Source organism: Gekko japonicus, unplaced genomic scaffold (assembly GCF_001447785.1).
Source record: "Gekko japonicus isolate JY-2015 unplaced genomic scaffold, Gekko_japonicus_V1.1 scaffold3427, whole genome shotgun sequence".
Lineage (NCBI taxonomy): Eukaryota > Metazoa > Chordata > Lepidosauria > Squamata > Gekkonidae > Gekko > Gekko japonicus.
Window position 1 is genome coordinate 81,255 of NW_015159810.1, and position 13,171 is coordinate 94,425.

Consider the following 13,171-nt stretch of genomic DNA (forward strand, 5'->3'; position numbering starts at 1 on the left):
GCAAAGATTATTAAATCACTACATAAAATGAGACATTTCCCCCCTTCCTAATTAATAATTACCACACCTTGGTTACATTCCCAATTACAGTGCATCTTCTGTGCTTAAAATTCAAGACAGCTGTATAAAGATTAGCTCTGTGTGAGGCAGCAGTATACACACGCACACAACTATCTCTGTGTGAGTCTCAGATATAAGCGAGGCTTAGAGTAATTACATGTAAGGAACGCCAGTGCTGAGCTACACACTGATCCTGCTCCATGTGCCCTCACTGGCGGAAGCAAGCAGAGTGTGCACCGGAGACAGGGGCCTTTCAACACTAGTGCCAAGCCTCTGGAAATCCCTCTTCAGAGATGCTAGCCTGGCACCAAAGTCGCAGCCTTCCAGGTGCTAGGCAAATATGTTCTCATTCTCAAAAGCCTTTCCTTAACTGTCCTGCACAGTGTTTTTAAAAAGGAGTCCCTTATTCCCTAAACTAGTGCTTGCTGAAGGTTGTATGCTAATAAATTCGTGACAGTTTTGCTTTTTATGTGTTTCAAGAGCGGTCTGCTCAGACTACTTTACTGCTGCTGTTTTTATTGTCTGTGCTTAATATTTCTTTTTTTACTGGCCAGTGATGTTCTTATTGTTTAAGACTACTGATTCCTTGTTAATTATTTTAACCAATTGTTAATACGCTGTATGTTTGTTAACACAGATATGTACAACAGAGTAACCCAGCAAAAAATCACATGGTAAATCAACAAGCCACGACAACAACACACATACACATAGAAAAGTCCACCAAATTCATTACCTTTTACAACTTAGCCAGAAAAAATTATATTGGAGGGAGGAGAGACACAATACAATGTATTTTATTCAGCATTATTTTAGGCTCACAGATTTTTTCCCCCCTTCTCCTTTCCTTACTCTTCTGAGGAGTCAGTAAATGCCCAGAGAGGTTCTGGAAAGTTCATCAACTAAACTGGGCCTTCTGCAAGGCAAATAGAATAAAAATATTCATATTAAAAGAACCCTGAAATAAAGAAACGTTTCAAAAAACAATAAAAGGGCAAGCCTAAGCAGAGTTAAAAAGGTAAAGGTTCCCTTGCTCAAAAGCCAGTCGAGTCCGACTCTAGGGTTGCGGTGCTCATCTCCGTTTCAAAGCCGAAGATCCAGCGCTGTCCAAAGACGTTTCCGTGGTCCTGTGGCCGGCATGACTAAACACCAAGGTGCACGGAACGCTGTTACCTTCCCACTGAAGTGGTACCTATTTATCTACTTGCAATGTCTTGCTTTCGAACTGCTAAGTTGGCAGGAGCTGGAACTAGAGACGGGAGCGCACTCCGTCATGCGGCAACTCGGGTCTCGAACTGCTGAACTACTGATCTTCCACAGACTGCAGTTCAGCGTCTTAACCACTTGAGCCACCGCAGCTTTACAGGCCCACTAACTTCCGTGGATTTAGAAAGATAAAGCTCTGTTTAGGATCACACAGTTAAGGAAACAAAAGTCTTCCATGATGGATTTTACTGCCATTAGTTTGGTACTAGTTTTGCCAGAAACTTTTTTTTTTAAAAAAAAAAACAGAACAAAGAGATGTTTGACTTCTCTTGTGACCAAGAGCTCTGTCATAGCTAGCAGGAAAGGATCTGGTTAACCTTTGAGTGCAAGGCAAATCCCAAACAATCTCTCCTTTATTATGTTCTTGTGCATCATCTATTGCTTCACTAAACATCCCCATGCAGAGCAAAGGTAGCACTAATATAATGTTTAGTAATCAACCTCTATGTACTTGAGACAGGTGAATGTAAAGAAAAATCTTTCATTTGTCATAATTCTTAATTAGCACCAGAAAGGCTATCCAAACTCAGCCTATGTGGATTTGAACGGGATCTCTATTCATAGCCCATATGGATTATGTTTAGGTTACCACTGGCCATTGTTGATTAAAAAGTTCAAGATGGGCTCGAACTTTCTGTCCTTAGGTGGCTAAAATTGAAACACTTTATTCCCATTAAACTTCCAGCAACACATGCACTACTATTAACAGACCTCATGACTAACTCAATGCAAGCATCTCTGGCATTTACACGCCACAAAAATCATATTTTTTTAAAAAAAAATTAAGACTTAGTGGTGTAAAACATGGACACACTTGAAGGTACACACTTCCAGCTTCCACGGCTTCACAGCCCTCCACTCCTGCCCGTGCATCCATGGCTGGTGCACCTAACTAATCATACTTCTCTTCTGATCTGCATGCAAAAAAAAATCAAAACAGAAATCAAATCTGTTAGCCATTCCTTATTTGTATATTGGTAACAATAAAAAATTTTTCTGGAATGTAAAAATACCTATAAGGTATTTTGCAGCCTGCTGCTTAGGCAGATCCTGGCAACACAGGCCAATGATCTAAACAGGAATCAACACACGCATACACACACCACAAGAATCAACACATGCATACACAATTATCTAAACAGGAACCGACATAGCTTGTCCTGGATGGAGCTGCACTACCCTGAAGGGACAAGTTCATAGTCTGGGGTGATTCTGGATCCTCCTAACCTATATTTGGAGGGTCAGGTCTCCTCTGTGGCACACAGTATCTTTTCTCAGCTTTGACTGGTATGCCATGCCATCTACAGCCATTCTCCCAAAAACATGATCTGACCATTGTTATCCATGTCCTGATCACATCTAGGTTAAATCACTGTGAGGCATTTTACATGGGGCTGCCTTTGAAAACGGTTCAGAAATTTCAATTGGTCCCAACAGGCTACTGTTGGGCATGGGATACAAGGGCAATTATTATTCTCTTGCTGAAAAATCTGCCCTCGTTTTCATTTTGTTTCCAGGAACAATTAAAATGCAGTTTTTACCTTGAAGGCTCTAAAATAGATGAGATACTTAAAGGAATTCCTCCTCTTGTATTGTCTAGCTTGCCAGTAAAGATCCTCTTCCCAGGCCTTCTCTATGGCTTGGGAAGAGGATGGCAACCAGAAACACAGCCTTTTCTGTGGTAGCACCTCAACCTGAGAATGCCCTCCCTCATGAGATGCACCTGGTGCCTATTTTATTACCCTTCAGGTGCCAGGCTAAAATATTTATCTTTACCCAGACTTTTTACTGATGAGTTGCATCATTGTTAGCTGGGTTTTTTTATCTGCTTCCAGACTGAGGGCTCTTTTGTGACCTGTCAATTTACGGTTTGTTTAAATATTGATAATTTTTAAGTCTGGTTTTATTGTATTTTTACACAGAGGCTGCATATAAAAGGCATATAATTAAAAATACATTTTGCAAAGAGTAATCTGTTCTCCATACTGTTTAATATGTTATGTTACATAGTGAAGATGGCTTCATAACTTTTGATTGTGCATTTTACACCATTCCTGGCATTACTCAACCAAAAAAGTGGGTATCAGGAAAAAAAACTGAGGAAAGATGAAACAGGCAAGGAAGGGAAGCCACCATGGTGTAGTGGGCTAGAGTGTTAGGCTAGCACCTTTGAGACCTGGGTTTATGACCCTACTGTACACTGCAGCTTGCTGAGAGACCTTGGACCAGTCACCTTCAGCATAATCACTAGGTTGTAGTGAGGTAAAAGGAGGAAGGGAAAATCATGCATGCAAGTCTAAGTTCTTGGATGAAGGAATAAAAACATACTAGAAAAATAGAAAAGACATAATTGGGTATGCAATCAAAAGTATACATAATTTTAAAACACTGCAAATGTGAAGCTGGTGCATTAGGGGTACAGGAAGGTCCCATAATGTGCCCTGCCAGGGCCCCAAAACCCTATCTATGTCACTGCATATGTGCTACGTCTACTGACATGAAACAGTCATTGCTGCAATACCAAATCATAACAGACAACAATAACCGTGGATTTCATGAATATTCTGCTAAAGAAACAAACAATAAAAAGATACTAGCTTTGCTAAAAGACAGCAAGAGATTGGTAGTCTCAATACATAAAAGGACAAAAGAATTCTAGTGTTAATTGATGGAGAAAGAATGCAGAACACTAAGAGCATTTCTGTAGTAGAAAAAGGACAAAAAGTTTTTAAAGGAAGCATTCCAATAAAATAGACTAATTGGGCCTTTGTGGAATAACATGAAAGTTTCCATCACTTACCACCACTGATTCTAAAATTGCTCTACCACAGCATGCTCCATTCACCCAACTGTGGGGTCACTCTCCACAAAGTATTTTGAGGATAACTTCTCTATTTGAAATGAAACTGGTCTTCTTTAGGAAATTTTCTTTTTTTAAAATGTGTTTGTGTATGCACCTGGAAGTCACAGCAACCTCTAGTGACTGACCCCTACTAGGGGCCTGGAGGATATGCAGAGAGGTGGCTGAATAAAACCTGTCCCCACCTCCTGCCTCTGGTATTTCAGTGAGGTCTCCCATCCAAATACTTGCCAGAGTTGTCCCTGCTTAGCTTCCAAGATTGGGCTTGCCTGTGCTATCCAGGTCAGGGCTTCTTTAGGAAGTTTTCAAATGTGGCTGGTACTATGTCACACCATCAACCCCTATCGCCACCCCATAAATATGATATAGCAGACAGAGTATGTAGAAAAAAATAAATGGTTTCTCCACACATTGGTTACAAGTTATGCAATTAAGCACTTCAGAATGACAATGGATATAAGAATGGAAGGAGCCACCTTAAAAACTTTTTCATCATGAAGAACAATAAGAAAGATGGTTATAATAGTTGTGAAACTTTCAGGAGAGGTTTTGCATGCAGAATGCTAATTTGAAATTTTTTATACAACTCTGTACTCTTCCCCCCCTTCTTTTCCCTTCCCCCCTTTCTATATATAAACTAATAAAACTCTATTTTTTAAAAAAACAAACTTTTTCAGAACCCAAAGTGGTACAGCGTGACCAATATCCCCAAATGGTGAATGAGATGAAACAAGAAACATCTGTCCATATATTAGTATTTCTACCTGGTGTCACTAGCATGTCCAAGTCAGGCCAAGTATAAACAGTAGTCCTATCTGCATTAAACTCATTGCACTATAAAGGGATTTTGCAGTTCTAATAACCCATGTATGGAGAGACAAAAAACACAGAAAAGAAAGTTAATCCAGGCCCTTCTTGTAATCAAAGAACACAGGCAGGCTGTGCAAGTTTTCTAAGAATGCAACACAGCTGAGTATTGAAATGCTAGTAGATGCATAAATTTTGCTGGAACAAGAAAAGAAACCCACATGGAACTGGACTGGATTATCCTGCAACGTAAGGTAAACAAATTATGAAAGCAACAAAAATGGTAGCAACTAAAAAATAACATGATGCTAATATTAGCTTTTGATTTTGAAACTCTAGCTTCAAGAAATCAAAGCTTTGCTCTATTCTGTCAGGGAGGGACTGTGGTTCAGTGGCAGAGCTTCTGCTTGGCAGGCAGAAGGCCCCAAATTCAATCCCCAGGATCTCCACTTAAAAAGATCAGGCAGCTGGTGATGTGAAAGACCTCCACTTTAGACCCTGGAGAACCACTGCCAGTCTGAGTAGGCAATACTGACCTTGATGGACCAATGGTCTGAATCAGTGTAAGGCAACTCCACCAGGGCTTCATCTATCCAGGCTGCACAAATGCGTTTCTTTTCATTTCAATCAGCACAATAATTTAAAATAATGTGAAGCACTTCTTGTGATTATGACATTTAAACATGGTACAGAAAGTACAAGTTGTATCCCTAATTTTAAAAAACTCTTCAGAATCAAAATACTTACTGTTGCTCGACTTGAGGTCTCTGTGAAGGATAGGAACGATGGCTTCTTCGTGTAGGTAGAGCATCCCATGAGCTATCTGTATCGCCCAGTTGACCAGTACATGAGGAGGTATGCGCCGGCCCCAATGACTTCCACTAGCAGTTGGGGAAGCCCCTGACAAAGCTCTATTGAGGGGCCCTCCCCTAGCAAATTCCATAACCAGGCAGAGGTTGGGCTCCTGCAGACAGACGCCATGAAGCTCGATTATATTGGGATGTTTCAACATGGAGAACAATTTTGCTTCTTGCCGAACACTTTCCGCAGTGGCCATGATGTCCTCATCCGGGTCCTGCCGAGCTGCTTTCACTGCCACTTCCTGGCTCTTCCACATGGCTCTGTAAACTTTGCCAAAGCCTCCAACTCCAATGATCTCTTGCAGCTCCAGACACTGGAAGTCAATTTCTGCAAGAGAACCCAAATGGTCTTCACCGCTTGTGGAATGCCCATCGCCCATTGTTAGGCTTTGGCCTGGATGTCCAGACTTCTCTAATAATCCCCGCTGGGGATGTTGACAGCGCCCTGGTTGATAAGTCACATAGTTGGCTGGGAAGATACCAAGGCGGTGGCGGATTTTGCCTGCCCACCAGCCATCATCTCCAGAAACCGCAGCATCTTTAGAGAGAACCTCGACCACTTCGCCCCGCCGCAAGCTCAGCTCATCTTCTCCAGTGGCTTCATAGTCATACAGTACAGTCCAGAGAGGGCCAGAGGTGCCACTGGCCCCCAAAGCCCCTTCAGCCCCTCCCAAAGAGCTCAGCAAAGCCATAGTCACAGCGGTGGCGCTAACCACATCAGGTTCAGCATCAGCATTTGGAGCCTTCAGGAAGCCCCTGTGGAAAGGCTCTCCTCACTGCTTTAGGTGAACATACAGGTGGTGGTAGAGAAAAATGGACACTGTGGATGACAGAGAAGAAAGAAGCAGAGACACGAGAGCACAGGAAAGAGGGAGGTGAGGTCTCCAGGAGACCAGGGCAAAGGTCACAGGAGCCGAGCCGCAAGAGAGGGAACAAAGGTTGGCGTCTAGAGAGGCAGGAAACATAAAGAGGGAGGTCTGGGCTCAGGCCAAGGAGGGACCGCAGAGCAAGTGGGGAGATCGAAGAGAATGGGACCCAGAGGCAGAAAGAGTGCGGAATGACGCATAAGAGGGCAGAGAGAAAGGAGCGTCCGAAAGAACTCCCCAGTCTACAGAAGAGAGAGAAGAAGAAGCGCCAGGAGGTCAGAGGAGCGTACAAGTTAGTGCGGCAACTGAAGAAGGTGAAACCGGGCGGAGAAACACCAAACCTGCTCCACCGCACTGGGCAAAGAGCTCCAGCACCCAAGTGAGCGGCGCGGGGTAGCGCTCCCCCCCCCCCCGGCCGCCCAGGTGAGGAGAAGGAAGCGGCGCCGCGGCGGGAGAGAGGCGCAACGCCGGGGGAGGCGCCGGCAACAGGTCGAGGGCTGGCTGTCGGCGGTGGCGGGAACCCGAGAACGGGAGGCGGCTCCCGGGAACCGCAGCCAGCCCAAGACGGCGCGGAAAGGCGCTCCTCGCCAGCCAACACGTCCGCCGCCCCGAGAAGCTCTCGGGCACCTCGGATTGGCTGGCACAGGGGCACGTGACGCGGCAGCCAGGCGCTGGGTGCGGGTCACAGAGTGGAGTCGTGCAGGTGGCCCCGCCGCTGTCCCTCCCGCACCGGCCCCCGCGGGCAGGCTGCGCGTCTGGTAGGGGCGCGAGGCGGAAGTGGTGCAGGAGGGCCGGCGCTCCTTGGGCGCCCGTGGGCGGCGAGGCTGTGTCGGCAACAATTCGCTCGCCCTCTTCGCAGGCGAGGAACCCGGAAAGATCGTTTGGGAGAGTCAATGAATTGGAAAGTGGTTCCTTGTTGTACCTCTCTGTAGTTCCCCTTCCACGGAAACGCTGCTAACGTTTGTTTGGGAGAAAGACGTCTTCACTTTCATCCTCGCCGATTCTATTTTGTCATTAGCTCCTAGAGGAAACCTTGATCTGTCTGTCTATCTTCCAGACAAGTTGCAGCAAAAAAACCCTGTCTGCTTGTTTCAAAACAAGTCGGATTTGTCTGATAAGATCTGCTACCTCTGCTGTCTTCACAGAGGAAGCCAATGACATAGGGAGCAGTTCTGTGAATTCGCGGATGTTTGCTGAGCTCTTAGCTGACATGCTGCCTTACATCTCCCACGTTAGATCGCTAGCCACTTTTTTTTTGGGGGGGGGGATCACTGGATTAGAGGTCGTCTGTAAAGTTGCTACATATCAATATGAAACATATTTCTTGGAACATTATTTCTCTCTTTGGGCCACATGTAGCAAAATATAACAGGTGACATAACATACAAGAACACAAGAAGAGCCCTACAGGATCATGCCAGTGGTCCATCTAGTCCAGCATCCTGTCTCACACAGGAGCCAACCAGTTCCTCTGGTAGGGATGCCAGGTCCCCCCTGCCCCCAGCCACTGGCAGGGGATGGCAGGTAGGGTTTCCAGATCGAGATGGGAAAACTCCTGAAGGTTTGGAGATGAAGCCTGAGGATGACAGGGACCTCAGGAGGGTACAATGCCATACAGTCTACCCTCCAAACCATCAGTTTTTCTCCAGGGGAACTGATCTCCGTAGTCTGGAGGTGAGCTGTTATTCAGAGGGATCTCCAGGTCCCACGTGGCGGCTGGCATCTTCTGGAGGTCCAACCACAAGTTGCCTTTTTCACCACTACGGCACACTGGGTGGACACTTTTATCAAACTACTATTATCTCTTTCACTCTCAGTCTCAGCAAGTTCAGAACCCATTAGTACCATTAAGTGGTTTTCTAAAAGCTTATTCTGAAAGTGTGGAATCATCCTAAACCTCTGTCCTCATTCATAATGCTGGGATTCCTGGGAATGTCACGTGTGACAGCATTCTGCCGGAATTGAACCTCTTGAGCAAGAGGTGTTAAAAAGGGGCAAATAATGAGACAGTATTTCATTAGCAGAGGTATATGAGTTGCCACTACACCAGACTTTCTTTGGTGTGTGGTACTGTCCAAATCTCAATTCCTTATCAGCAGATCAAAAAGTGACATTTATAAGGATGCAGTGTTTGAGGGCACTTAATGCCTAAACAATATATTGTTTGGAATAGGCTAAGATTTATTTTTGCAATGTAAAGTTGTCCCCAAATTCTGCACCTAAACCTGTGAATCAAATGATTACACAGTGCAATCCTAAACCTAGTTACACTGGTCTACGTCTTTTGAAGTCAATGAGTTTAGAAAGGTGTAGCTTTCAGAAGAGGTAGAGGAACTAGAGATCAAATTGCCAACATTCGCTGGATTATGGAGAAAGCAAGAGAGTACCAGAAAAACATCTACTTCTGCTTCATTGACTATGCTAAAGCCTTTAACTGTGTGGATCACAACAAACTATGGCAGGTCCTTAAAGAGATGGGAGTACCAGACCACCTCACATGTCTCTTGCGAAACCTGTATAAGGGTCAAGAAGCAACAGTTAGAACCGGATATGGAACAATTGATTGGTTTAGCATAGGAAAAGGAGTATGACAAGGATGTATATTGTCCCCTTGCTTATTTAATTTATATGCAGAGTACATCATGCGAAATGCCAGCCTGGTTGATTCAGAAGCCGGAATTAAGATTGCTGGGAAAACATCAACAACCTCAGATATGCAGACGATACCACTCTAATGGCAGAAAGTGAAGAGGACCTAAAGAGCCTCTTGTTAAGTGTAAAAGAGGAGAGCGCAAAAGTGGGCTTGAAGCTCAACATCAAAAAAACTAAGATCATGGCATCTGGCTCCATCACTCCTTGGCAAATAGAAGGACAAGTTGTGGAAGCAGTGACAGACTTCACGTTCCTGGGATCCAAGATCACTGCAGACAGTGACTGCAGCCATGAAATTAAAAGATGCCTGCTCCTTGGGAGGAAAGCTATGGCAAACCTAAACAGCATAATAAAAAGAAGAGACATTACCCTGCCAACAAAAGTCCATATGGTCAAAGCAATGGTATTCCCAGTAGTACTGTATGGCTGCGAGAGTTGGACTATAAGGAAGGCCAAGCGCTGAAGAATAGATTCTTTTGAATTATGGTGCTGGAGAAGACTTGAGAGTCCCCTGGACTGCAAAGAGATCAAATCAGTCAATCCTAAAAGAAATCAACTCTAACTGTTCCCTGGAAGGCCAGATACTGAAGCTGAGGCTCAAATACTTTGGCCACCAAATGAGAAGGGAGCACTCACTGGAGAAGACCCTGATGCTGGGAAAGATTGAAGGTCAAAGAAGAACGGGACAGCAAAGGATGAGATGATTAGACAGTGTTATCGAGGCAACGAACATGAAATTAAGCAAACTCCAGAGCACGATGGAAGACAGGAGGGCCTGGCGTGATGTGGTCCATGGGGTCACAAAGAGTTGGACTCGACTGTGTGACTGAACAATAAAATAAATCCAATCTCCTCTTCTTCTTAAATGGAAGTCACTTGCTGGACACTACTGCACAGCTGTGATGGGGCAATTGTGTAATTAAAAAAAAAACTTTGGAACCCCCCCCCCCCAAATAACGTGATGTTCCATCCCGATTTAGAAAAGTGCTTTTTTTTTTTTTATGTAGCTGCAGAATAAATACGTTGGAAGAAAAAGAATGGTGCGTGAGGCAGGCACAAAATCCAAAATCAAGATTAAAAGCTTATTGTTCTGAAAATCTGGAGTAAGATGTGCATGCATAATGGGCCGTTGTTATCTTGAGGTTTCTGGTTACTGCTGCTTCACTAACAGGGAACTGGCCAGAATTGAATGGGTGCTTGAAGACGATGAATAAAGCCTAAGAGCTGATGCTTCTGTGTAAACAACAGTTAACTGAAATCATCTGAAACTGTGATGTTTGTAATATATATCACTTCGGTGGGTTTGCATTTGAGCTTTAGACTATCTGAGACTGTCATTCAAATCTGATCTCTCTGTCCATTAACAGCCCACTGCCAAGCAAATAGTATGATTGAGTTTCTCCAGTGTGGTTTATATTTGCATGTGTGGTTGCTTGGTCTCTTTACAATTACCAGATTAGTCATGAATGAAATCAGTCTAGTGGCACCTTAAAGGCTATCAACATTTATTCCAGCAGAAGCGTTCGTGACTTGGAGCTCAGCCCACACATTTGATGAATATTAGCCTCTTAGGTGCCACTGGACTTCTGTTTGATTTTGCTGTAACAGACTGCTAAAGAATTTAGTCAGATCAGTACTGGTGTCCTGACATTTCAGCCTCACTGAATAAATGAGAAGGAAAAAGTCCTCCAGAAAAAAACAAAAGAGTGGGGCTGATTCCTTACTAATGTTTTGCTTTCTGTTCCCCCGGGTCTAATTGGCCTGATTCTGCTGGGAGATTTCCGCATTAGGGAACTCTGGCCTGGGTTTGTCCTGGGTCTGCGTTTCCACATTTTGCCTTGCCCCGAATCTAGTGACCCCTCCCCTTTCTTCTCCCTCCTTTTTTTTTGGATCATAGGTGTGGTTGCGTTGTGACGCACCCACCCACTATGGAAAACAGGCATGCTTCACGTATGCATGGTGGCATTGTTACACAACTGGTCCATGATTGGTCCCTTTAATGTTTTTGAACTTGAATGCCCGCAAAAAGAGGAAACCCACAAAGGGTTCTCTCCCCTTACTTCTTACTTGTCAGGAGTTTTAACTGCACTTTCAGATGCGGCAATGGTCTGCATGAAGTTATACTACATCCCACAGCTGCATCGGTTGCAGTAGAACATTCCTCTCATGCTCCAAAAAACACAATAAAAACAAAACAAAACAATGAACATGAGTAAAGTACATGCTCACCAAGGAGGGGGGGGGGTGCAAAAGGACATTTAAATGCCAGTTAATGCTGGGTCATTATTGCGTTGCAACACAACACAGGGGAACAAACAAACAAAAATGAGCACCAAGGGGAGGGGAAGCAGAACAATTGAACAGAGGTGGGAAGGCAGGAAGGCGGACAGAGAGGCGGGAAGGGGAGGGAAAGGGAGGGGGAAAGTGGAGGGGCGTTTAAGGGGTGGAGAGAGGACAACCGCGATTGAAGAGTTCCCCACTAGAATGCCCCGACTCAAACCCCATAATAAAAAAAAAGATCCTGAAAATAGCGGAGACAGAAAATCCAGGGGGAAACGCCATTAGATTCGGGTCAATTGCTGATCCGGATGAACATGTGGGGAATTGATCAATTTCCGCGGATCTTATTGGGGGGTGACATCGGGGCAAGTGATTGTGCGGAAATGGCCTGGGGCAGAGCCAGAACCATCCAGAACATGCAAAAGGCAGGAATATCAAACAAATTATCTGGAATGTAAAAAAACAACAAAAACAAATGGAAGGATATAATGAATGTACTAAAACTAAAATGTAATTCTTACAGATCTATTTGCAATGGAGTAACATGGATCCATAATTTATTTGAACATGTACAATGAAATATACAGGGTTTTTAAAATTTATTTTAAATTTTTTCAACTTTTACAGAAAAACAAAATATACAATTTACAAATCTTATAAGGTCAACCATCTTTTTTAACATAATTCAAAAATATATCATATTTTTATATTTTGCTTCATTTGGAACAATATCGTCACTCAACATAAAACTAACAACAGGGTACCAAATTGCAACTACTTTTTTGTGGTATTTATCAGGAGAAGCATTAGATAACTTAGCTGTTACCTTATACATAACAAACATTTCCCAAATTTTATTGTACCATTGTTCTAAAGTAGGAGGTTTGTTTTCTAACCATTTGCTGGCTACCAATTGTCTAGCTGCTGCTAATAAAATTGCTATTAATTCTTCTTTATTTTTGTATTTTCTAGGTTGCGGCCATCGTTCTAACAAGACAATTTCAGGAGAACTAGGTAAGTCTACATCGGTTATTTCTTTAATTTTTTCTAAAATACTTTTCCAAAATAGTTGTATAGTGTCGCAAGACCACCAACAGTGTATGAAATCAGCTTTTTTACCACATTGTTTTTTGCAAAGTGGACTATAATCCGTGTTTATTCGTGAGAGTCTAATTGGAGAGATGTGCCATCTCAAAATAATTTTTGACATAAGAGTTTTTACTGAAATAATTTTTGAATTATTACTATATCCTTCCCAAATATTTTGCCAGTCGTCCTCAGACAGATCAAATTGTTTTTGATATAGAGTGAGTTTATCTTCTTTAGTATAACATAGTTGTTTATAAATTATAGAGGAAAGATTTTGAAGTTTCTTAGGTTCTTTTTCTAAAATTTGTTCTAAAAGTGTCAAAGGGCGGCTCCTCATTAATTTCAAGGGAGGAGAGTCTAAAAGGTGTCTTATTTGAAGATATTTATACCAGTGAATTTTGTGTTTAATTTTTTCTTCTAATTGAGCTTTC

General features: G+C 43.3%; 1 protein-coding gene across 1 annotated transcript in view; it reads right to left on the reverse strand.

Annotated features, from left to right (window-relative positions):
- LOC107107352 (mitogen-activated protein kinase kinase kinase MLK4) overlaps nucleotides 1–6,545 on the reverse strand; it is a 68,658-nt gene extending 62,113 nt beyond the window's left edge. Inside the window, exon 1 of the mRNA XM_015407646.1 lies at nucleotides 5,741–6,545. Coding sequence (XP_015263132.1) covers nucleotides 5,741–6,545 — 805 coding nt within the window. The remainder of the gene's footprint in view (nucleotides 1–5,740) is intronic.
- Nucleotides 6,546–13,171: the final 6,626 nt, after the last annotated feature.